Source organism: Panthera pardus, unplaced genomic scaffold (genome assembly GCF_024362965.1).
Source record: "Panthera pardus isolate Hobbes unplaced genomic scaffold, ASM2436296v1 HiC_scaffold_13, whole genome shotgun sequence".
Taxonomy (NCBI): Eukaryota; Metazoa; Chordata; class Mammalia; order Carnivora; family Felidae; genus Panthera; species Panthera pardus.
The window spans coordinates 172,572,769-172,599,826 of record NW_026526688.1 but is presented as its reverse complement, the minus strand read 5'-3'; the positions used below and the strand labels follow the sequence as shown (position 1 = coordinate 172,599,826).

The following is a 27,058-nucleotide window of genomic DNA, read 5'->3' as shown; positions in this document are numbered from 1 at the left end:
CCTAATTTTACCCTACTTAGGATATTAGTTTTATTAGATTGAATGAGATGAAGTAGGCGTTGTAGGTCAAGAGCAACCACATATTGGCAATTTCACATAATTCAAGCTATACTCAGAAATACTTCAATTCTGGATTCTCTGCCTTTTTCCCCTGACTTTCTATCCTGAAGCTGGTTGAGTCCCTGCTAAGTTCCTCTAGCTTACCTGGCATCCATTCCATAAACACTTATTGACACCTTCTCTGAACCAGGGACTGAGTAAACACCTGTTGATATAAGGGCAGAGGGAAGTCTGTCTTTGCCTTTGAGGAGCTCATACTCTAATGAGAATGGAAAACTTTAAAAATATATATGATCAGTTTGTGATATAAATATATTTGAAGTGTTATGGAGAATCAAGGGGAATCATACTTAGAAGTGAGGAAGTTTTCAAAAAAAGAGTTGACATTTGGATTGTACAGTCAGTCGTGCAATATTTTAGGGTCTGGGGGCAGAGAAAGAGACTGAATGTTCTGGAAAAGGGCCAATAACTTGATACGGCTCAATGATAGGAGGCAGGAAGGTAACAGGAGATTGGTGTCAGATCTTAAACAAGCATGGCCATTTTCTTCCTTTATCAGGTGGGTAAGTCACAGAAATTTTTCTAATGAAGGAGGTAACATTTTTTGAAATATAATTTTGCAAAATTTAGAAAAGCTTGTTTTCTTTCTATGACTGGGGAGACTAGAAAGGAAGAATCAAGCAAAATGAGTAGGATGCATAGGCTTTAAACATTATCTTTTTTGTTTTTTCTACCTAATAAATATAGATTCACTTAAGTAACTCCAACATTATGGAAATATACAACATAGAAACCAAAAGTTTTCTGTAATATAACCTCCCAGGCCTAAACCACTGTTACTATACCAAAGTGAAATCGCCAAAGTATACCAAAGTATGCCAAAGTACTGAATATAGATTCATTTAGACTTTTATTTCAATATATAAACCACCATATTAATATAATTTTCTCCATACCAGTAAATATAGAACTACCTCATTCTTTTTAATGGCTGTGTTACATTTTATCGCATTAATGAACTATAATTTATTGAATTCGTTTTTATTCTGTGGAAACATGAGCTGTTTTCAATTTTTCAGTATTACAAATAATTCTGGGATGAACACCGTTTTATAGAAGCCTTTGCAAACTTGTATTTCTGTAGGATACATTCTTAGAAATCCTTCGAGGAAGTGACATAAAAGTAGTCATTTTTCATTTAAATGATATTGCCAAATAACCATCATAAAGGCTGTATCAATTTCTATCCCCACGGTGTATGCAAGGCCCATTTCCCTACGGGAAGGGAGGATTTTTATAGGCAGTCTGTTCTTATCAGAGAGATTACAGAACCTTGAGACTCTTCATTCAACTCCACAAATGTCTGTAGTTCACACATCTCTCTGGTTTCTAATAAATTAACATTAATAGAAGCTCTAAGTTTTGCCCAAAAAAGTCCACATTTACGCCTATCTTTGGGCCATTCCAAGTATGCTTTCTTTTCCATAAGAGCTTTCAGCCTAGGATATCTGGTAGGAATACAGTAGAGTGGAATGGGTTCTAGCAAGATAAAAATTATGTAATCGGAATTTTCATGGAAGAGATTTTGGTGGGCAAAGTAAAGTTCATAATGGCACCACTCACTCTGGACAAAGTTGGGAGACAAAACAAAGATGGACTTACAGCTTTTCTCAATGCAGTTCATGATATTTTCAGTAATGCTCTTACCAGGATCAAAGTTTCCTTCATGAAGGCAAATCAAGTTCTCTTCTTTCTCTAGATTGGGAATTAATTCATGCTTCACCCAGGTAGAATCATGTTTATTATATGAAATAAACACATAGAACTGGACATTTCTCTTGAGTTGTTCTTGGGTTGTCTTCCTAATCCTCTGCAATGTCTGTGTCCACTGACCCAGCATCCTGAGATACCAGGGCAGATCAAAGTAGAGGCAGCAGAAGGCCATAGCCGTCCCCAGAACTAGCATGATAACCACAATGGTGACAATCAACAGAGCTGTGTTGCAGGATAATTCAGGAAGATGAACATCCTTTAACCGAGTCCCCTTTAGATTCAAAGGGTATTCACAGATATATGAATCTGACCATCCAATCATCATGCCCTGTGAATATTTTTCCAGGTGAATGAAATCTCTTAATTCACAGGTACACCGGAATGGATTTCTTCCTGCATTCAGAGTCTTAACTTCCTGACAGCTCTGGAAAAAATCCAGAGATGGGCTGAGAATTAAGTTCATTTCAATGTTCAGAATTGAGAGTTTTCTGAAATGACTGCACCCAGGAAGATCAGTTAGAAAGTTAAATGCGAGATTTAGTTCTCTCAAAGACTTCAGATGAATAATCTCTTTAGGGACAGTTTGAATTTTGTTATTATTCAGGTTGAGTATTTGAATACTTCTGGGCAAGCACCTGAAAACAGAATCAGCAAATTTGTTGGATGACAGGTTCATAGTGATCAAGGTTTCTGGCCAAAAGCAATTTTCATCATTTTCATATTGTAACAGATTCTGGCTGAGATCTAAGTGCTTCAAGGATGTGTTGTTGGCAAAGAAACTCACTAAAGAAAGTGTCTCCAATTTATTGCCCTTCAAAATTAAAGTTTTCAAATGAGGCAATTGGATAGGTTGCTTAAACAGGTCATCTGTTAAGATATTATCAGCAAAATTTAAATGTTTGAATCTTGTAGGATAATTAGGAAACCGCATGTGTGGCATTTGTGCATCTGATATAGTCAGGTTTTCTATATCCATTTTGGTAAAAAGCAAGTAGACCCTTTCCTGTGGAATATAAAAAATTCTGAACTGTATGTGCTCCAATTTTATCGTTCTCATTGCAGTATTTGAGTAATCAAATGAATTATGGTCAAGATAAACCTTGCCTCCAAAAGTCACATGTTGGACTTGGAAGCATTCTACTGATGTATGCCAAACAAACTGGAAGATGAGGAGAAGGTCGTCCCAGAGTAAATCAACTTTATTAAGCAATAGAATAGATGTCTTGGAATTCGCTAAAGTAAGATTTTGTTGAGTTTCATAACTTGAAAATTGGCTTTTGCCATCTATGTTTGTCATTTCTAGTATTTTTGAAGTCTTGATTCCGTCACGCAAAAGAACCCAGAAATTTGTGTTCATTGGTAAAACAATATGAAGTTTTGTTGTGTTTAAGATGGGCAGGCTACCTTCTTCATAATAAGAAAGACTTCTTAATCCTAAGAAGACTGTATTTAGATGCAAATGAGCAATTTTCTGGAAATCTGATTTTCGTATTTTTGCCCCACTCAAACCCAGGATTTCCAAATGTGACATGTTGCCAGCCTCCTCATGGATAGGCACACTGTCAAAGTCATTGAAAGAAAGATCTAAATGTCTGAGACCTGCCAGTGAATACCAAGTTACAATCTTCAATCTGTTGTAAGACAAATCTAAATATCTTAACTCTCTGTTGAATTCAAAGGTCTTGATATCCAGCTCTTGGATTCTGTTATGGCATAGAATCAAAACTTTCAGTTTAGAAACAGAACGAAAATCTGAACTCTGAAGTTGAGAAAGGAGGTTGTAGGATAAATCCAGTGTGGTTGTGGTTGGGGTCAAGTCTGCAGGAACCTTTCTTAGGGACATGTTGGAGCAGTTGGTTGTCAATTCCCTGTCTTCTGGCGGCTTTGACACGTAGCCCAGCACTGACATAACAATACTACAAAATACATAAATGCTTCTGATAAGTGTCATTGTAATTCCAAGGATTCAATCACTTGGTTCCTTCATATGAATGATGAAGATGAGTTCAAAATCCTAGAAAGATATATAATGTTAAATGGTTATGTCATTTTTTAAATCCTACAGGATTATTTTTGATGCCCAAAATTCACTATATTCACCAAGAGTTTGGAACAGAGTTCTAACCTGTATATTGAGTCTTTGACATGATCTGAGATCATGACATGATCTGAGAGTTTGGCTTACAGATTTCCAAGCCAGTTGCTGTGCATATCCCCATCACTGAGGCAAGTCAGAATTCCCAGAAGGGATATATATAATAGTTGGCAGAAGTGCCTTTCTCCCAGTTCAACTTCGGAATTTCATTGCCAGGCCATATTCAACACTCCCTTGCATCCCATTTGGATAGCCTGAAGGCTTTAAGAAAATTGAAAGTGAAAAATTTTAAGATTTTATTCTTTTAGAGAAGTTCAAGGCTCACAGAAAGATTGAGGAGAAAGTATAGAAATTTTTCCATATCCCCCCAACCCCACACCTGCATGGCCTCCCCAGTTAGCAACATCCTCCATCAGTATGGCACACTTGTTACAATCAATGGACCTACATTGACACAGTATAATCACTCAAAGTCCACAATTGACATTATTGTTCACTCTTGGTGTTGGACATTCTATGAGTTTGGACAAACGTATAGTGGCATGCTTTCATCATTATGCATACATTCATTGCCCTAAAAATCCTCTATGCTCTGCCTATTCATCTTCCTTGTACTCCACAACCCTTTAGAACCATTGATATTTTTATTGTCTCCATAGTTTTGTCCTTTTCAGACTGTCATTTGGCTGGAAACATACAGTATATAGCTTTTTCAGATTGGCTTATTATACTTACTAGTATGCATTTAAAGTTCCTCCATTCTTTGCATAGTTTGATAGTTTGTTTCCTTCTAGCACAGGATAGTATTCCATTATCCGGATGTACCATAGTTTGTTTATCCATTCACCTACTGAAGGACATGTTGGTTTCTTCCAAGTTTTGGCAATTATGAATACAGCAGCTATAAACATCTATGTGCAGTTTTTGTGCAAGATTTAAACTCTCAATGAAAGTACTTTTTTATTACCAAATACTATGGGCTCCTGAATTAACGTCAAGGAATTGTTCCTCAACTTTTACATTTGTGGACATAGAGAGTCCTTTGAGCTAATATCTGATTTTCAACAATGCTTACCCATACACATGGAAGGTCTAAAACAGAAATAAACAGAATGGTTCCTGTCCTTATGGTTCCATATGTCTTCAGGTTGGTGGCAACAGCAATCTGGATCACTGACAAATAAGAGAAATAATGATAAAAACAGTTTCCATTTCTTGGGGGCTTTCTACAGTGCCAAAATATATACACCATGTCTGCACAGGTACATGGGCACACACACACATAGCTTCTCAGAACAATGGGATAGCATGAACAGCAGAGAGATCTCACTACACCATATCTTCCCATGGAGTATTATATCTTTTGTTCCTCCTGCTGTTCTGTGGGAGTGACCAGCCTGAGGAAAGTGAGGGTTGGTGTGTATTGGGCACATGTATTAAGCAGAAAATACACGCATGTATTAAGCAGGAAAACTCTAACCAAGCTACTTACCTCGCCTTGGTGTTTTCCTAGTGCATGGTGTAGGAAGAAATAAAGTTTAAGAGTTTACAAATTTAATATTAGAATCTAACCACTTCTTGATAGAGACCCAGGAGGTCTTTCCTATCAACCTTGTGCCTCTTCAGTCATTTCCACCCAACAAACAGAGGAATCTTTAAAATGTACATCAGAGTCTGCCCCTCTTCTAGTCCAAATCCTCCACTATTTTCTTATTTCAACTGGAGGAAAATCCTGAGTCCTTGCAACAGCTGACATCTTCAATCCATTTCTCCTACTCTAGTCTGGTCATTCCTTACACTTTCCAAGCATGCTCCCACATCAGATTTTTGAACTTGGATTTGCTGTTCTTTTTCCAAAATACACTTTCCCTAGATGACAAGTGGCATGCTCCCTCACTCCCTTCACATCTCTGCATGAAGATCACCACATCAGAGAGACTTTTTTGACCACCCACTACAAAATATCACTTCCCACTCTCTATTCTCCTTATCTTAAACTTATGTTTCTTTTCTTTTTTTAAAAACATTTTATGTTCATTATTTTTGAGAGACAGAGAGAGACAGAGCATGAGCAGGGGAGGGGCAGAGAGAGAGAGAGAGAGGGAGACACACAATTCAAAGCAGGCTCCAAGCTCAGAGCTATCAGCAGAGCCTGATGCGGGGCTTGAAGTCGTGAACTGCAAGATCATGACCTGAGCTGAAGTCAGATGCTTAACTGACTGAGCCACCCAGTGCCCCAAAAAGTTATTTTTCTTTCTAGCCCTTCTCACCACCTAACATGCGCTTTTATTATTTTTTTATAGACTCTCTTTTCTTACCCCTTACTAGAATGTAAGCTATGTAGGAACAGAAGTTCTATCTGTTTTATTCACTGCTATAGCCCCAGTGCCCAGAAAAGTTCCCAGCAGAGTGGGTACTTAATAAATATATTGAATAATGAATATTATGAAAATCTTAGCTCTTTAATTGCCTCTGTTCTGTGTCCAAACAACTTGAAGTCTGACTCTTCTCTCAAAGTCCTCAGAATTCTGCACCCATGTTTCCTCATCTGTAAAATGCAGAAAATAGTACTCCCCTCCCAGAGTTTCAAGATAAATAAATGCGATAATATGTATGAAGGCATGGTGGGGGGACAAAACAGGCAGAACTCATACAAGAGGACGCCTGGAATATTACCTCATGCTCATCTAGATTTTTCTTTCTCTAGAACCTGCCTAAGTTTGTCGTTGTTGTTTAGAAATTCTAGAAAATGTGGACATTTCCCAAAATAACTTAAAAATGCAATACTTTATAAAACTATTTTGTAGAATATAGAAAAATGGATACAGAATTGTTTGACCATCTTGTGACATGACTGTGAAGAGAAAACTTTGATTTTGATATTCCTTGTCCATTGTGTGCTCAGGGGAAGAAAGCACAAAAGACACTGGGTGGGGAATGGGGTTGAGAAGATGGTAACCTGGAACTGGCCTGGGGTTTTCACCTTTCCACTGAGAATATTCTTCCAATTTATCCCAGGTAGCCTTTTCTTGGTCACTCCTTTTTATATGACGCTTAATATAGCATCCAATGATCAATATAAGAACAAACCACGAACGTAAAAAAAGAGCCCCTATAATACAACTTTATGTTCATGATAATTTTCCAGATTTTAAAAATATGGGAAAATAAATTTGTTACCAGTACCATAACATTAATCCATTACCCACCTTTAGGATGACCTTAGTAACTTGTCCTGGGTGATGAATCCATACATTTATATCTATTCAAGGCAGATAGCATCTCCACTCCATACTGACTCTGTCATGCAAATGAGGCAGTGGCCACTTGATGTCTTTTTAGTAACAACCACTAACATTCATTGAGCTATGTAATACTAATTGTATATAGCTTGATCCTTACAACAACAGCCTTACAGGGTCAGTGCTACCGCAGTTCACCTTTCACAGATATGGGAGGTGGTGCTTAGAGAGGTCATATGACTGCCTCAGAGTCACAAAGTTAATAGATGGTGAGTCCAGTGCCTGGTGTCTTAGCCCCTCAGCTACCTTGTCTCTCTAGGGTGAGTCAAGGCAAATTTGTTTTCAAAATATCTTGTAATAACCTAATAATAAAATTGTATCTCACTAAGTCATACTGATTCTTTAAACTTTCCCATCATAGAGTCCAAGGAACCTAATGAGTAAGTCTGCAAATGCCACACAGTTTAGGTTTTATATCAATTACTTATAAGGACTGACATGGACTGAACCATTTTGTTGAGCCCTATCTTGTTTAAGCCACTATATTTTGTTACAGCAGCCAACCTATGTCCTAACTACATACTGTTACATTTAGAATAAAACCCAAACACCTGAAATTGGTTTATAACACCCTCCATGAGCTGCTCTTGCTTCTTTCTAGGATCTCTCTTCATACCACCCTTCTCCTGGCCCTCTACACTCCAGTCATACTGTCCTTCTTTTTGCTCCCTGGCCACAACTATACTCGCTCTGACCTTAGGACTTTGCACTGGATTTCCCGCCCCCCTCTCCCTTGGGTTACTCTTTCCCAACCCTTCCTTGGCTGGATCTCTCTTCTCATTTAGATCTTGGATTAAAAAGTTTATATCCTAAGGGCGCCTGGGTGGCTTAGTTGGTTGAGCGTCCGACTTTGGCTCAGGTCATGATCTCACGGTCTGTGGGTTTGAGCCCCGCGTCAGGCTCCGTGCTGACAGCTCAGAGCCTGGAGCCTGCTTCGAATTCTGTGTCTCCCTCTCTCTCTGCCCCTCTGCTGCTCACACTCTGTCTCTCTCTCATCAATAAAAAAATTTTTGAAAAAAAAAGTTTATCTTCTCTAAGAGTCCTGACTTGACCACCTACCTAATCTAAAGTGGCCAGACTTGCTATTAGTTCATATCACCTTATTTTATTTCTCTTCAAAGCAGAGCACTTGTTTATTGACTGTCTCTTCCACGTCTTATACCCATGAGAGAAGAAAGGAGCTGATGAGCTTTTTCACTTCTGTATCCCCACCTAATAGAATAGTGCACAAAGCACATGCTCAGTAAATACTTTTTAAATCTATCTATGAATGAGGGGTGCCTAGCTGGCTCAGTTGTTGAAGTGTGTGACTCTTGATCTCAGGGTTGTGAGTTCGAGCTCCACGTTGGGTGTAGAGATTACTTTGAAAAATAAAGTCTTTTAAAATAAATAAATAAATTCAATTCTGTATCTCTTAGCACATGATGGCACATAATATGTTCTCAAAAGTGTGTGTTGAATGAATGAATTGTGTTGTGAATTCCTGATATGGTGTAGTACATGATGGTCAGATCATGAGTTTGGTGTTGGGGACTGATAGATTTGTGTTCAAGTCCTATCTTGGTCATTTACTGCCTGTGTTAACTTAGACTATTTATTTAACTGCTGAAAGGTTCAATTTTTCATCTATAAAATAAATTTTGTGCAGAGGCACAAAAGAGATCATGTATATAAATCACTGTTACCATGTGTGGCTTATTCAAATGGTAGCAGTTATCTAGGCCAAGGGTAGGGTGATTTCAGACACAAATTTTAAGGAGTGTCAAGAAATTCAAGAATCAAGATAAACAATGTTTTAATGGAATATTTTAAAATTAATTTTAACATAAAAATTCACAGTGAACAAAATATCAAAATTTTTCGTGAAGACAGGATCAGTATTACTGAATTTTGCTTTTGTCTCAGGATCCAATGTGGCTTGGCAAGACACTGACAGTTATAGTCATTAAACTCAAAAAAGTGTTTTTAACATCATCATCTCACAGAGTAATTAAATTGGTAGCAACTAACTTAAAGCCCCTGGGTTCGGAGGCTATGGCCCTTGAAAAATGTGACAATATCTAACCTAGTTGCTACTTCTAGAATCCCCTGAAAGGAGGTGTCATGATCTCTATACATTACTCACTTCTTCTCCCTACCCAATACCACAACCTCATTTGTAATTTATTCTAAAGAAGGGAGAGGAACTAACTCTTTTGAACTTTCCTTAATGTAAGAAAATAAAAAGGTCCTATCTCTCAGTCAATGCATGTGCACTATGGCATTTCATTACATTTTAAAAAGTATAACATAAATTTTTTATGAAAGATGCATTCAATATGTATTGCATATTTTTATCATACTCCTCCTACTATTACTACTCTGCTGAAAATAGGTAAAAAAGAGAATGACTTTTTAATAGCTTATGATTTAAAAATCCAAATCAAAAGACACTATGAAATGACTGTTAGTGATTTATCAAAGAATACTTAACCATCTAACTTTTCTTTTCCCAGTGATGCAAAAAAGTAGAGAAAGGGTTAAAACCTATAGCATGTTGTACAATCTTTGCAACATAAGAAAGAGCAAGAATGACATTTTTTGGGTGTCACCTATGTGCCTGGCATAGAACTAAATGTTTTCCATACACTATCTTGTTCGATCCCTTCAATAACTTAACAAAATGGTGGCCTTTTTTAAAAAGGTTTTTTTTAATGTTTGTTTATTTTTGAGAGACAGCACGTGCGCATACATGAGCAGGCGAGGGGCAGACAGAGAGAGAGAGAGAGAGAGAGAGAGAGAGAGAGAGAGGGAGACACAGAATCTGAAGCAGGCTGCAGGTTCTGAACTGTCAGCACAGAGCCTGACACGGAGCTCGAACTCACGGACCACAGGATCATGACCTGAGCCGAAGTTGGACGCTTTCCCGACTGAGCCACCCAGGCACCCCAAATGGTGGCCATTTTTATCCCTATTTCACAAATGGAGAAGCCAAAACTCAGAGGTTAAGTAACTTACCCAAAGTGACTCAGTGAATAAGTCACAGAGTATGGATGTGAACCCAGACCTATCTAGTCCCTTCCGGCACACAAACTGAAGGCTTTTCAAACTGTGAAATGAAGTTTTTTAGGATGTGATTACCAATGTTGATTCCATTCTCAGCGGTAGCTGTTATGGTGGCTTCTTCCTCCCTTCCCACCCCGTGCGCCTTTCTCTGAAGTGGCATGCAGCTACTAGGGGTCACTCTGCTAGGTATCACAAAGCTCAAGAGACTTTGTCTACATCCATTCCTAAATTATGAACTCATGAGAACTGAAATAAAACTTAGACCGTACACAGAACTTCAATTCATCACTCAGTATAGGTGGTCTGTGGTAAAGCTCTTCTAGGAATCAGGTGCTTAGGTGCTATTAATCATCCTGTACTCTATAGTGGCCACATGGCCATCTTCAGCCACCGTGGACTTTTGCAGGAAACTGAACAAGATATCTACATTGTACAAAATCTATTAGATGGGCTCCTACTTTTTGACATAAAACACAAATGCAGAACTTTAGTAAAGGAGCAACAAATATGCTTTAAATAGCCAAAGCAGATGATATTAACGTGTACTACAGGAAAATAAAAGCTGGAGAAACCTCACCACAAGGATGGGATCATCCATTCTGAGTAGAAGAACTGACCAGGTTTAATCAGCGACCAGTGAAAGAAAATCCAAACCCTCAAGCACCTACAAGACAGTTCAAGTCCTTAGATCAGTAGCCCCAGCATCACTCATTAATTGTTAATCTTTAGATGAATATAGGCAAAATAATAAATACTAAAAATCTGAGTAAGGCTACTTTCCTCCCATGTACATGTGTTCGAATGATCTCTTCTTTAGAAAAGACCCATCCCACCCTTATTTCTTTCTCATGAGTGTTAGAGCAAACAAGGCTAATAGTTCTTACCCCCTGGCTTGCAGCGACTCTAGCAAAGCTGCAGGTGTGGATGATTTGTTGGCTGGACCAGAACTGGCTGCAGGAGTGCTCGAATCAAGCTTTTCAGTGAAGCTTAAGCTCCTTTGCCCCCTACTGCATGCTAGTGGCATTACACGTTGCATGAATTTATTACAATCTTCAAGCACTTTTTTAAAAAATGGCAGTAAAATACACATACATAACATCTACTATTTTAACCATTTTAAAAGTTTCTTTATTTGGAGAGAGAGAGAGCAAGCACAAGTGGGAGAGGAACAGAGAGAGAGGGAGAGAAAGAGTCCCACGTAGGTTCTGCACTGTCAGAGCAGAGCGCAATGCAGAGCTCAAACTCTCGAACTGTGAGATCACCACCTGAGCCAAAATCAAGAGTCAGATGCCCAACCGACTGAGTCACCCTGACTCTCCTAAACATTAAAAAAATTTTTTTCTTAAGATTTATTTATTTTTGAGACACAGAGAGACAGATCATGAGCAGGGGAGGGGCAGAGAGAGAGAGGGAGACACAGAATCTGAAATAGGCTCCAGGCCATCAGCACAGAGCCCCACTCAGGGCTCGAACTCACAAATCGTGAGATCGTGACCTGAGCCAAAGTCAGACGCTTAACTGACTGAGCCACCCAGGTGCCCCCACCCCTAACCATTTTTAAGTGTGGTGCCATCAACTACATCCATATGGTTGTGCAACCATCACACTGTCTATCTGTAGATCTTCTCATCTTCCCAACCAGAAGCTCTAGACCCATTAAACAATAACTCCACATTCCCCTTCCTCTCCACCCGTGGGGTCCACTATTACATTCTCTGTAGGAGTTTGACTACCTTAGGCACCTCATATGAGTGGAATCATGCAATGTTTGTGCTTTTGTGACTGGCTTATTTAGTGTGTAATGTTTTTGAGGTTCTTCCATGTTGTAATGTGTCTCAGAATTTCCTTCTCTCTGTCCCTCTCTCTCTCTCTCTCTCTCTCTCTCTGTCTTCTAATAACTGAGCCACCTCAAAACTCACTGGTAATGCTAGAAGCATTGTACACTCATCATCTCAGCCCTCCTGCCTCAAATCTGGCCACAGTTGCGTGACTACCTGGTGTAACTGTCACAGTCTTTAAAGGGTGATTGCCCAATTAAACTTATTGTTGACTCCTTATCTAACCTTTTAAGAGGGCACATCTCTACAGCTTCCTGAGACTTCATTCTCTGGTTGGGGTGGCAGGGTGGAAATTATTCCAGTCTGTTCTCTGAAATCTCACCTCCCTTGATGAGAGTTCTTTGGGGCCCAGTTACCCTTTCTGGTCTAGTAATAACTAAAACAAACAAAAAAACCAAAAAGGTTTCTAATACTTTCGTTGAAAACAGTGAGGTCCACACATATCTCATTTCACCTTTCATATTGGACTAGTCTGGCCTCCATGATCAAAACCTGTTCTTCAAGAAATCCTTCTCACTACATAGCAGTGGTGGTAAGGCTCAGTGATGTACCCTCCACTGTCATTCTGGTTCCTTTATGTATCTTTCTTTCTCTAACTGCTCTCACTCTGACTTCAAGATCGAAAGTTTTGTTAAAGAAAAAATTATTCCTAACTCTTGTTAAAGAATGGTAAGGCAGGACTCTGTTCTTCCCTGTTGTAGTATATATTAGAATTGTTTTCTTTAAAGCTGAGTAATATTTTATTTTGTGTATATACCATATTTCTTCATCCGCTCATCCATCAATGGATATTTGGGTTGTTTCACCTTTTGGCTATTGTGAATAATATTCCTATGAACATGGGGGTTCAAGTCCCTGCTTCCAATTCTATTGGGTTTATACCTAAAAGTGGAATTGCTGGATCATATGGCAATTTTTGGTTTAATTTTTTCCAGAACTGCCATATTGTTTCCCAAAGCATTTTAGAGCACTTTGAAGGTTCCTTCCTGCAAAGTTCAGATCAGGGCACCTGGGTGGCTCAGTCGGTTAAGTATCTGACTCTTGATTTCGGCTCAGGTCATGATCTCCTGGTTGTGAGATCAAGCCCCTCCTCGGACTCCACACTGACATTGTAGAGCCTGCTTGGGATTCTCCCTCTCTCTCTCTCTCTCTCTCTCTCTCTCTCTCTCTCTGCCCCTCCCCCATTTGCATGTGCTCTCTCTCTCAAAATAAATAAATAAACTTCAAAAAAAACTCTTGTTCTAAGAATGTACTCCCTTCCCAATTTCATATATACATAAACCTATTATAATCATTCATTTTTTAATTGGCCATTCCTCTTGTGGACAATCCATTTGGAAGTTTTTATCTTCACTAGTGATATCCAGCAGTGTCACCTAAATATTTAGTGTAAATAAAATCTTAAAAATGAGATTTTTTTTTTAAACAATAATATTGGTGGGGGATGCTTGGGTGGCTCAGTTGGTTAAGCATCCAACTACTCTTGATTTTGGCTTAGGTCATGATCTCATGGTCATGGGATCAAGCCCTGCATCAGGCTCTGCTCTGGACATGGAGCCTGCTTAAGATTCTCTCTCTCTCCCTCTGCCCCTGTCCCCGACTTGTGCTCTCTCTCTCTAAAAAAAAAAATAAAAACAAAAGCAAAATGATAACATTGGGGTTTTTCATAAAAAAATGTAATGCATGTATTTCTGCACATACTTTAGGAGGAAACCATACAATAAATAACAGCATAGAGAAAAACAACAACAGAAAATGAACAGTCTACTGCACACTAAACATATGCAAACATGTCTATAAAAATAGGTAACTGGAGGCACACCCATTAGGAGTGTGGGGAGGGAATTCCTAGTTTGTTGGATGAACTAAGCTCTAAAATCTCTTTCATTTCAGAAGTTCTCAAACCACTATCATCAGGACACTCACATTCTATTGTGGTCCTCTTATGGAAAAAATTACTTATATATTTTTTTGCTGTCCAAAGACATATTCTTCCTTTTTCAGAGCTCAAAATGTTTAAACACTTTGCCCTGCCAGTGAATGGAATTTCTTTTACTTATTTTTTAAAGTTTGTTTATTTTGAGAGGGGGGAGGGGTAAAGAGAGAGAATCCCACAGAGACTCCACGCTGTGAGTGCAGAGCCTGATATCAGGTTCTATCTCACTAACCATGAGATCATGACCTGAGCTGAAATCAAGAGTCAGACACTTAACTGACTGAGCCACCTGGTGCCCCTTCTTTACTTATTTTTTAATTTACTTATCAAAAACAAGTGGAGCCCAGTTAAACAGTAGTATTCTGGGGTCACCTGGGTGGCTCAGTCACTCAAGCATCCAATTCTTGATCTCAGCTCAGGTCATGATCACATAGTTGGTAAGATCGAGCCCCACATCAGGCTCTGTGCTGATAGCACGGAATCTGCTTGGGATTTTCTCTCTCCCTGTCTCTTTGCCCCTCTTCTGCTTGTACTCTGTCTCTCTCAAAATAAATAAATATTTTTTTAAAGCAGTATTCTGTGTCATTATCGCCATCATCATGATCATGATAGCTTGATTTACTTTTCTAAAGTAAATACAGGAAGTATTATAGGAAGTATTACATACAAGATATTGGCTAATCCTCACCAGAAACTCCATAAAACTTGTGTATAATTCCCATTTGACAGATGATAAAACTAGTCCAGAGAGAATAAGAAACTTGCCCTAGGTAATCATCCAGTAAGAAATGGAGTCAAGATTCAAAACTGAGCCTGTCTGAGTCAAAGGCCACAGTGTTTTCACTATTCCAGGTGCCCAAAAGTTTATGTACTACTCTCTCTGCCTTCATCTGGAATTTCTAAATATTTAAATCCTTATTTACACTTAGCAGTAGTAACAGTAAGCTCAAAACCATATTCACTGATAATTTGGGGGTATAATTTTTTTTATTCTCTTCAAAAATCTTTCCCCTTTATCTGTCCCTTTTTTCCCCTCTTCTCTTACTCTGAGCTTCAGAGATATCTGCCATGGTAACACCTCCACACACACATACAAACACATACACTCTCTCTTTCACATAATTTTCCCCTCTTAAGATATCCTTCATATATAAGTTTCAGTGAACAGAGAACCCTTTGTTACCTTAGGTGGTTGGAGGTTTATTTTAAAGATACTCCAGAAGTAAGGAAGGCTACCAGATCTCACAGAGAACTTAAAAAAAAAAAAAAAAAAATGGCTACCACAGTAGCCCTGGTTGGACCATCTTATTGTATCCTCCAAAGTGGGCAAAGGCTGTTCTCTACTCTAGTAATGAGTCAACTTCTCTTTGACTCTTCCTCTTTCTTAATCTGCTCCTCTTTCTATTGCCAGCTTCTCTTTATTGCTGCCTTTGCTTCCTATTTCTTACTACAGCCTGTTCTTAGTGTTATAGCTTATGGGCAGGACAGAGGCTCATAATGAGGGTACTTCCCAAAGGTAAGAAATCTTATTGACTCTTTGTATCCAAGGAGCTCCAAAATGGAGTATCTCTATTTGGCAGAGGACCCATATCTGATAGTATACTGGCCTATTTTACATCTTGCCTTTGATAAGGCCTAGGTCCCTGATCTGGGCAGGTAGGAAAGTCCTGTATTTCAAGGCTTCCAGCTGGTGGAAGGAAGAGACTGGGGTTGCTTAAAGCCACCGCAGGCTAGCTCATAGTCTACTACTAAGTATGTGTTGAGTAAAGTTCCTCTAGTTTAGTTATAAATATCAGTAAGAGAAAATAGTGACATAGTGTATTTTTTCTGAATTAATATTTCTCAAAAATAAAAGGTAACAAAATTCTCACATGGTTAGGAAATTCTAATACTTTATCATTCATTTACTATACTTGACAAGTATAAGGAAGGGAAAATATTTTTGTTTGAACAAATAAATTGAATGGTCCTAAATATGTAATGGAAACCTAAAGAAAGACTTTGCAGAGATTTGGTAAATACTTCATGATCAACGAGTAGAGCAGCACTGTCCAGTAGAATATAGATGATGAAAGCCACACAAGTAACTTTAAGTTACCTAGTAACTATATTTATTTTATTTTATTTTATTTTATTTTATTTTGCTTAATGTTTATTTATTTTTGAGAGAGAGAGACACAGTGTGTGCAGGGGAGGGGCAGAGAGAGAGGGAGACCACAGAATCCAAAGCAGCCTCCAGGCTTCATGCTGTCAGCCCAGAGCAGGATATGGGGCTCCAACCTACAAACTATGAGATCATGACCTGAGCTGAAGACTGATGCTTACCTGACTAAGCCACCCAGGTGCTCTTCTAGTAACTACATTTAAAGAGACAAAAAGAAACAGGTTAAGTTAGTTTCAATATATACTGAATCAATTGATATATTGTATCAAAATATTAACATATAGTCAATATAAAAACTATTAAGATATTTCTTTTTTTTTCATGCAGCATGTTAGAAGTCTGCTACGTGTTTTACATTTCCACCACAATTCAACTCAGACTTGTCACATTTCAAGCACTTGACAGCCAAATATGGCTAGTGGTTACCATATTGAACAAATAGGGCTAGAGCCTTAAGCTAATTAATGACCATCCTATAATTAGCCAACAAACTTGAACTCCTGTTCACCCACAGAATTTTCCCCACTAATGCAAAATATTGATATTTCTCATTTCCTCACCTCTTCTAATTCCAACTCCTGCTCCCTTTCTCAAATAATCCTATTCACTCTTCAAATGACCCTATTGTAGAAACATCTATCTGGACCTGTGTCCTCAGAAATTACCCCAAAGGCATTAGGGATAAGCCTATGTATACATATACATATACATATTAGAGGTAGAATGGGGGAAAGAAGAGGGAAGATAAGCAAATAAGAAAGATTAAAGAAGGAAAGAGAGGGGCATCTGGGCGGCTTAGTTGGTTAAGCATCCAACTTTGGCTCAGGTCATGAGCTCACGGTTCATGGTTTCAGGCCCCATGTCAAGCTCTGTGCTGACAGCGTGGAACCTGGAGCCTGATTCAGATTCTGTGTCTCCCTCTCTTTCTGCTCCTCCCCCACTCATACTACTGTCCCTCACTCTCTCTCTCTCTCTCTCTCTCAAAAATAAATAAGCTTTTAAAAAAATTTTAAAAAGGAAAGAGAGAAAATGGAAGGCTTTTAAAAGCAGAAAAGGTAGCAAATCTAAAGGAGAAAACAAAAACATAGGGGAAAGAACAGGGGACAACAAAATGGAGAAAATCAGGATGAAGACAAGGGACAGGATAGGAATGGAGATCAAAAATAAGTGGTGGGGGGAATAAAATTTATAGGCTAAAGAAGGGAACGGCAAAGGGAAAAAAAGTAGAGAAGGAAAGGAGGGAAGTCTGGATTTCTCATCCAGGTGCCCATTATTATTATAGCTTTATTAATAGGTTGCTTAATGTTTGTTGTATTTTTTTTATGTTTCTGTATTTATTCTGAGAGAGAGAAAGCATGAGTAAGCGAGGGATAGAGAGAGAGGGAGAGAGAGAGACTCCCAAGCAGGCTTCTCGCTCAGCACACAGCTGGACACAGGGCTTGATCTCATGACCATGAGATCATGACCTGAGCCAAAATCAAGAGTCAGACACTTAAGCGCCTGAGCCACCCAGGCGCCCCACTTAATGTTTGTTTTAGACCAAGTTATAGAGAAACACAATAATGTAACAAACATCCTGTAAGACACATCAACAGGAGAAATCTCCCTAGATTTCTTTGTTTTCAACCAAATTCTTACAATGTTTTGATTGAATATGAAAAAATTACACACTGAATCAGATATCTTCCAATATATCCAGTGGTGTGCTAGAGCTGGGTTATACCAGCTCATAAGAGCAAAGTTTTAATTTTTAAGAATTTTGTGAAACAGTTGCCCAAAACAACTATTATTAAAAATTAAATTGTATATGCTTGCAATTAAATAAACTACATTAAAAACAAAATAATAGATACTCAAAACTCATCACTTCATAATTATTTTTTAGATATTTACTATTTATTATGTTCTTAAAGTTATTTATGTGTTTTATATCTGTATAGCAGAAACACCATAGAGAATTAATAACATTGTCTTTCTTGGTTTTTACCTGCTATAGTGGAACACATACTCCAGTAATTTCCTAAGAAAAAGTGTTTTGAGGGTTAATTTAGAGCAGGAACTTAATGTCCTCCTTCATATTTGATCGATTGTTTGGCTGTATCTAAATTCCTAAGTTCCAAATAATTTTCCCCACACAATTTTATTTTCTAGCTTCTGGTATTGAGAAGTGTAATTCCATCTTTATTTCTGACTCCTTGTATATGCATTTCTCCTTCTCTCTGGAAAATTTTTGGATCATTGTCTAATGTTATTCTAAAATTATCCTAAAATTTCAAGAGGTGGTGCCATGTACCATTAATTTTGCTGGGTATAGTTAAGAGTTTCATGTCTTTCAATGGAATATCTTTCCTTTATTACTCTGACAATGTCTCCTCCTCCATTTTCTCTGTCTAGAATACTTATTAGATGTAGGTGGACTTCCCAGATTTAGGCTCTTATTTCTTATTTTTTCTCTTACATTGGCAATTAATCCTTTTGTTCTTTTTTTAAATGTCTATTTATCTTAAGTGGGGGAGGGGCAGAGAGAGAGAGAGGGAACAGAGTATCTGAAGCAGGCTCTGTGCTGACAGCAGAGAGCTCAATGTGGGACACCAACTCACAAACCATGAGACCGTGACCTGAGCCAAAATCAGACGCTTAACCGACTGAGCCACCCAGGTGCCCCAATCCTTTCGTTCTTACTCCTTAAAACTTCCCTTAGCATATTTTCCAAGTCTTCAATTTCTTTGGGGGACAGGGCTATCTTATTTAAGTTCTAAGAAGTATCTTCAAGTTGTCTTGGAAGAAAGGTCAGCATCCTTGTAGGCCTGCCTGTTAACCACATCATCAACATGCAGCATTCCTTCCCCTGACTCTCAAATACATAGCGCCTGGGACCTTGTTGATTAACTTTGATAATGGATCTTTATTAAGGGTGGCCATCCACTTGTATGGGTGTTAATTTGTGGAATTCAAGAAGTGACTGTGTCCTAGTATGAGAATGAAGTCCATCAGAGAGCTTTGGAACAGTGAAGGAAAGCAGGGATGAGCAGGTCCAAAGTGCTGGGGAGCCACAGAAAGTTCAAAAAGAGGTAGCCAGGAAATTCAGCACACTCCTGAAATCCTCAGGAGGGACTGCTTTCCTGTAACTACACAGGTTGGGGACTTGAATGGTTTTACTTGAAAATAAAAGGAAAAACTAGAAACTATAGTGATATTTGGGTTGCATTAGTAAGGTCAGAGTTTTTCATTGGTTTGTTTTCCAACCGAATCTTCTTTTGAACTGTCCATCTTATTGCCAATATAACAACTGGGATTTAGTGCTTTTCTATTTTATTCTACTAGTTCTTTATGTAAAAGAACTAGCTCTGAAAAATACTGGTGGTATTTTGATAGGGATTGCATTAAGTGTGTAGATTGCTGGGGCACCTGGGTAGCACAGCTAGTTGAATATCTGACTCTTGATTTTGGCTCAGGTCATGATCTCATGGTTCATGGGATTGAGGCCCATGTTGGGTTCCGCACTGACAGCATGGAGCCTGCTTGGGATTCTCTCTGTCCCTCTTTCTCTGCCCCTCCCCCTGCTTGTGTCCTTTCTCCTCTCTCAAAATAAATAAATACACATTAAAAAAATAAATGTGTAGATTGCTCTGGGACATTTTAACAATATTTGCTCTTCCAACCCATGAGCATGGAATTTCTTTCCATTTCTCTGTGTCATCTTCAATTTCCTTCATCAGTGTTTTATACTTTTCAGAGTACAGATATTATACTTCTTTGGTTGGTTTATTCCTAGGTATCTTAACTTTTTTGGGTACAATTGTAACTGGAATTGATTCCTTAATTTCTCTTTCTGTTGCTTCATTATTGGAGTATGGAAATGCAACAGATTTCTGTACATTGATTTTGTATCCTGCAACTTTATGAATTTGTTTACCAGTTCTAGCAATTTTTTTGGTGGAGTCTTTCAGGTTTTCTATATAGATTATCATGTCATCTGCAAATAGTGGACATTTTAATTCTTCCTTACTGATTTGGATGCTTTTTATTTCCTTTTGTATTCTGAATACTATGGCTAGAATTTCCAGTACTATGTTAAATAACAGTGGGAAGAGTAGATCTCCTTGTTTTGTTCCTGACTGTAGAGGAAAAGCTCTCAGATTTTCCCCATTCAGAATGGTATTAGCTGTGGGTTTTTTCATATGTGGCCTCTATTATATTGAGATATGTTCCCTCTAAACCTACTTTGTTGAGGTTTTTTTTTTTTTATCATGAATGGATATTGTACTTTGTCAAATGTTTTATCTATGCATCTATTGAAATAATTATATCGTTCTCATCCTTCCTTTTATTAATGTGATGTATCATATTGATTGATTTGTGAATATTGAGCCACGCTTGCAACCCAGGAATAAATCCCACTTGATTATGGTGAATGACTTTTTTTTTAATGCATTGTTGGAATCAGTTTGCTAGTATTTTATTGAGAATTTTTGCATCCATCTTAACCAGGGATATTGGCCTATAGTTCTATTTCTAGTGGAGTCTTTATCTCATTTTGGTATCAGGGTAATGCTGTCCTCATAGAATGAGTTTGAAAATTTTGCTCCCTTTTCTATTTTTTGGAACAGTTTGAGAAGTATTTATTCTTCCTGTGAAGCCATCTGGCCCTGGACTTTTGTTTGTCGGGGTTTTTATTATTCTTACTATTATTACTAATTAAATTTTTGTAATGTTTATTTATTTTAGAAACAGAGTGCAAGCAGGCAAGCAGGGGATGGGGCAGAGAGAGGGAGACACAGAAGCCAAAGCAGGCTTCAGGCTCTGAGCTGTCAGCACAGAGCCTGATGTGGGGCTCAAGCTGGTAAATGGCAAGATCATGACCTGAGCCGAAGTCAGCTGCTCAACCGATTGAGCCATCCAGACACCCCCAGTTTTGGTAGTTTATATGTTTCTAGGAATTTGTCCATTTGTTCCAGGTTGTCCAAAATGTAGGCATATAGTTTTTCATAATATTCTCTTATAATTGTATTTGTGTGGTGTTGGTTGTTATTTCTCCTCTCAGTTGTGATTTCATTTATCTAGGTCCTTTTTCTTTTCTTTTTGATAAGTCTGGCTAGAGGTTTATAAATTTTATTGATTTTGATTCAAAGAACCAGCTCCAAGGTTTCATCGTTATGTTCTATTGCATTTTTTTAGTTTCTATATCATTTATTTCTGCTCTATTCTTTATTATTCCCTTCCTTCTTCTGGCTTTAAGCTTAATTTGTTGTTCTTTTTCTAGCTTCTTTTGGTGTAAGGTTAGGTTGTTTACTTGAGATTTTTCTTGCTTCCTGATATAGGCCTGTATTGCTATATACTTTCCTCTTGGGACCACTTTTGTTACATCCCAAAGATTTTGAACTGTTGTGTTTTAATTTCTATTTGTTTCCATGTATTTTTAAAATTTCTTCTTTGGTTTCCTGGTTGACCCATTCATTGTTTACTAGCATGTTATTTAACCTCCATGTATTTGTGGTCTTCCTAGATTTTTTCTTGTGGTTGACTTCTAGTTTTATAGTGTTGTGGTCCAAAAAGATGCATGGTATGATTTCAATATTTTTGTGTTTGTTGAGGCCTGTTTTGTGACCTAATATGTGATCTATTCTGGAGAATGGTCTATATGTATATGAAAAGAATGTGTATTCTGCTGTTTTAGGATGGAATGTTCTGAATATATGTTATGTCCATCTGGTCCAGTGTGTCATTCAATGCCATTGTTTCCTTGTTGATTTTCTGTATGGATGATCTGTCCATTCATGTAAGTGGGGTGTTAAAGTCCTCTATTATTATTGTGTTATTATCAATTAGTTCCTTTGTTAATGTTTTATATATATAGGTGCTTCATGTTGGGTGCATAAATATCTACAATTGTTTTATCTTCTTGTTGGATTGTCCCCTTTATGATTATGTAATGCCCTTCTTTGTCTCCTGTTACAGTCTTTGCTTTTTTTTTAAATTTTTTTTTAATGTTTATTTTTGAGACAGAGAGAGACAGAGCATGAATGGGGGAGGGTCAGAGAGAGAGGGAGACACAGAATCCGAAGAAGGCTCCAGGCTCTGAGCTATCAGCAAAGAGCCTGACGCGGGGCTCGAACTCACAGACAGTGAGATTATGACCTGAGCCGAAGTCGAAGCTCAACTGACTGAGTCACCCAGGTGCCCCCAGTCTTTGTTTTAAACTCTAGTTTGTCCAAATATAAGTATTGCTACTCTGGATTTCTTTTGACAACCAATTGAGTGTTAAATGTTTCTTCTCCCTCTCACCTTCTTTTTTGTTTTAATATTTTTTTAAGATTTATTTATTTTTGAGAGAGAGAGAGACAGATAGTGAGCTGGGGAGGGACAGAGAGAGAGGGAGACACAGAATCCAAAGCAGACTCCAGGCTCTGAACTGTCAGCACACAGCCTGATGCGGGGCTCGAACTCACGAACTGTATGACTGTAACCTGAGCCGAAGTCAGACGTTTAACCACCTGAGCCACCCAGGCGCCCCACCCCCTCACTTTCAATCTGTACATGTCTTCAGGTCTAAAATGAGTTTCTTGTAGGCAGCATATAGATAGGTCATTTTTTTATCCTTTCTGACACCCTATGTCTTTTGATTGGAGCATTTAGTCCATTTACATTCCAAGTAATTATTGATAGATATGTATTTATTCCATTTTATTACTTGTCCAGGTAATTATTGATAGATATGTATTTATTCCATTTTATTACTTGTTTTGTTGTTGTTTCTGGAGATTTTTCCTGATCCTTTCTTGTCTTTGTCACTTTTGGTCTCTTCTTCATGCTCAGAGTCCCCTTTAATATTTCTTGCAGAGCTGGTTTAGTGGTCACAAACTCCTTTAGTTTTTGTTTTTCTGGGAAACTTTATCTCTCCTTCTGTTCTGTATGATAGCCTTGCTGCATAGAGCATTCTTGGCTGCAGACTTTTCCCATTCAGCACTTTGAAGATATCATGCCACTCCCTTCTTGCTTGCAAGTTTCTGTTGAGAAATATCCAGCTTGACTTATAGATTTTCCCTTATAAATTATGGACTTCCTTTGTCTTGCTGCTTTTAAAATTGTTTCTGTATCACTATAATTTGCAAATTTAATTACAATATGTCTTCTTTTTGGCCTGCTTATATTGATTTTAATAGGCATTCTTTGTGTCTCCTGGATCTGAATCTCCATTTCCTTCCCCAAATTAGGGAAGTTTTCAGCTATTATTTTCTCAAGCAAATTTTCTTCCCCCCTTTTCTCTCTTTTTCTTTTGGATACTCCTGTAATATCATGTCACTGAGTTTCCTATATCTATTCTGATGTTCCATAATTCTTCATTCTCTCTTTTGTTCAGCTTCATTATTTTCCATTATTTTGTCTTCTTTGTCACTAATTCATTCCTTTGCTTCCTCCAGTCTGCTGTTCATTGCAGTAACCTATTTCCAATCTTATTTATTGCATTCTTCATCTCTGATTGATTCTTTCTTAACTCTTTTATCTCTGTGGTAAATGTCTCACTGATGTCTTATATTCTTTTCTCAGGCCCAGTGAGTATCTTCATCATTACTGCTTTAAATTCTCCATCAGACATGTTACTTATATATGTTTCACTTAGAGCTCTGGCTGTGGCCTTATTTTGTTCTTTTATTTGGGATAAATTCCTCCATCTTGGCATTTTGAATAAATCTCTGTCTTCTTCTCTGTATTAGAAAAACTAGTTCTGTCTCCTGCTCATGAAAGTAATGGCCTTGTGAAGGAGAGGTCATATAGTGCCCATGGCCTAGTGCTTTAAGAAGTGTCTCTGGTGTGTGCTGTGTGTGCTCTGCTATTGTGTGTTGGCTGCTCCATCCTTCAGGCCAGTCACCTGCAAAGGCTCTCCTTGCTTGCTATGGGCACTGTTTGGTCCTTGGCCTGAATGTGGCAAGTATTAACTAAATGTGCTCTGGTCTGCTTGTGAAATGAGACCTGACACCAACTCCACCAGAATTGAGGCCCTGCAGAACTCTCTGATCAGGAGATATGGTGTGGGCAGAGGTTTGTGCTGGTCCTCTGGGGAAGGGGCCCACTCTACTGGGACTGAGGCAAGCCTAACTGAGAACAGTCCTGCAACAGCACAGAGGGGTGGGCCTTGGTGTAAGCAAGTTAGACAGTCAGTGTCCTCTCTGAGCTGCTTCCCTCAGGTGGCTCTGTGTTTATGCTGAGGGACGGGGTAGGGAAATGGAAAGTCATCTCCTTTGTTCCTGGAGAGGCTCTGTGAATGCTGCCTCTCAGAGGAGCATTTCTAGAATAGGGAATAACTCCCCTCTGTGTGCCCTGGACAATTTTCAGATTGTTGTTTCCACACTGTCTTTCCCCAGATTGTTTTCTTGCCTTCTATCTGGGAGCTGATTAAGACTTAGTTTTGATATAATTTCCTTTTGTTGGTTATAAATTTTCAAGTACAGAAAAGTATAAAAGCAAAAATAAGCACCAAACACAGGTAAGCAATGATAATGTTTTGTATATTTTCATCTAGACCTCTTTCTCTACATATTTTTAACATATGAAACCTTGATATACATATATTTTGTATCCTGTGTTTTTCATTTATATTGTAATATAAGCATTCTCTATTAATAAAAAAACAACTTCCTATACATTATTTTTTCAAATTGTGGTAAAAACCACATAACACAAAATTTATCATCTTAACCCTATACACTATTTTTAATGATTATAAAATATGTTACTAAACACAGTATATTCCTCCATTGTTAGAAATTTAGAATGTTTCAAATTTTTCGCTGTTAACAATGACTCTGCAATTAACATACTTTGTCCACATATCAACTTACTTCCTTAGACTAGATTTTTGGAAGTATAATTACAGGTCAAAGAACATGATTATTTTAAAGCCCTTAATATATATTCCCAAAAAACTTTGCCCTCCTATTATCACTATATAAAATGCCCATTTGACTGCAATCTCATTAGTATAACAGGCTGATAAAAATGGTACTATTTTAATCTCAATTTGGTTAAGGCTTCTGGAGTGAAGTGTGAGATTAGATAACTGGTTTTGTAACCCTTTGCTGACTTATAGCCAATAAATGGGGTTGGAGAGTCTGAGAGGAGTTAAAGATTAGAAGAGGATTTTTGGAGAGTTTGGGGTGTATTATGAGTTCTATTTATCCTGAAGAAGAGATCAGATGTGCTCCCTCTTACCTCAATCCTAGGAAAAAGGCTTCAATAGAACCATTTGGAAACCTTGCCCAGGTGAACTGTGCAGTTGGGGCACATATTGTAACCAGTCTTTAATTCATACCAAAATCTAAAGGTCTTGGCTAGGTACTCTAAGGCATATTTTACAAATAATGAAATTTAGGCCTAGAAAGTTTAAGTAAATTGTTCAAGGTCTTTGCAAGTAAGCAGTGGAAGTAATGAGCTAGAACTGAAACCCAAATGTTCTGAATCAGTGCTTGAATATTTACCCATTCTGCAATATTTTTTCTCATTTACCTGTGAAATCTTTATTATTTTCATTACTATATATTTGTTCATACTTTGACCTGACCTGAATTCTTCATCTTCCAACTTGGAATTCTTTGGATTCCACCAATACAATTTCAACTTCTAGCAGCCCCCTTAAAAATATTTATGAGATTAGATATTTATATTCAGGACTGACATAACTGCTATTCTTAAAATGTTGAATTTGTTAGATAAATTTTAACTGACTCTATTTCTCTCTTTAAGGATTTTTTATACTTGCAAGATGCAATGGGTTGAATTTTGCTCCCCAAAATTCATTTGTTGAAGGCTTAAACCCCTGTACCTCAGAACGTGACCTTATTTGGATATAAGGTTGTTGTAGATGTTATCAGTTAAGATGAGGTCATTATAATGGTCTCTAATACAATATTGTTGGCATCCTTATTTAAAAGAAGGGAAATTTGGAGCATCTGGCTGGCCCAGTCAGTAGAGTATATGATCTCAGGATTGTACGTTAAGCCTCACATTGGGTGTAGAGATTATTTAAAAATAAAATCTTTTTTTTAAAGGTGTGGGGGAGTTTGGAAACAGACAGACATAGAGGGAAGACAAAGACAGAAATATGGTCATCTATAAGCCAAGGAGAAGAGGCCTGAAACAGATCCTTCCCTCCCACCCCTCGAAAGGAACCAACACTGCCAAGACCTTGATATTGGACATCAAGCCTTCAGAACTGTGAGCCAGTACCTTTCTATTGGTTAGGCCACTCAGATTGTAGCACTGTTTTACACCAGCCCTAGCAAACTAATACACAACTAGTGCTAAGTATTGAAGCTTGGTTATGAAATCTTGAAGTTCAATACAGGAAGTGCAATCATCCTAGAGAAAACAGAAAAATTCAGTCCTAACAACTGTTGCAATTTCCATTAGAGAACAAAAGCTTTTATACATTTTTAAGCATATATTTCATGGTTTTAGTTTCCTTTCTGCTATAATACCTCATAGGAATTTAAATGATGACTTTTCTATATCCCTAAGTTCTAACTCCATAGCTTAACTTTTCAGGATCTTTGACATGATCTTAGTCTAACTTTTCATGCTTATATCTCACTGTTGTTTTTCATAAATTACATGACCAAGTCAAATTGGGACACTAGTCCCAAAATAGGCCTGCGTATTCCAATCTTTGTTCTCTTCATCTCTCTATTTAGAATGGCCTTTCCATTCTTCATCATCATACTTTGAAAAATCCAAAGTTAAAGTCTTCCTTCAGTGCCCAGTGAAAAAACCTTCACTTCTAAGAATCTAAATGGTTCTGAAATACCATTTTATATTTTTGCTTCATTGATTTTTATTTTACTTCTCTGG

The 27,058-nt window shown here is 37.9% G+C and overlaps 1 protein-coding gene across 9 annotated transcripts; it reads right to left on the bottom strand.

Annotated features, from left to right (window-relative positions):
• Positions 1 to 953: 953 nt before the first annotated feature.
• Positions 954 to 12,748, bottom strand: TLR10 (toll like receptor 10). Of its 9 annotated transcripts, none has more exons than XM_019414194.2 (5): positions 11,160 to 11,329; positions 10,853 to 10,939; positions 4,664 to 5,101; positions 3,959 to 4,189; positions 954 to 3,847 (listed from the first exon to the last, which is right to left on the bottom strand). In XM_019414194.2, the coding sequence occupies exon 5, from the start codon at positions 3,782 to 3,784 to the stop codon at positions 1,355 to 1,357; it is 2,430 nt and encodes an 809-aa protein (XP_019269739.2). In that variant the 5' UTR covers positions 3,785 to 3,847; positions 3,959 to 4,189; positions 4,664 to 5,101; positions 10,853 to 10,939; positions 11,160 to 11,329; the 3' UTR covers positions 954 to 1,354. The 9 variants fall into 9 exon arrangements, with proteins under 9 accessions (XP_019269739.2, XP_019269730.2, XP_019269745.2 ...); XM_019414185.2 differs by having other exon boundaries at positions 3,959 to 4,778; positions 5,004 to 5,101; XM_019414200.2 differs by having other exon boundaries at positions 5,004 to 5,101.
• Positions 12,749 to 27,058: the final 14,310 nt, after the last annotated feature.

Bases quoted from the DNA above. Each gene is read 5' to 3' on its own strand.
- TLR10 (XM_019414241.2), bottom strand. From the start codon at position 3,784: ATGACACTTATCAGAAGCATTTATGTATTTTGTAGTATTGTTATGTCA.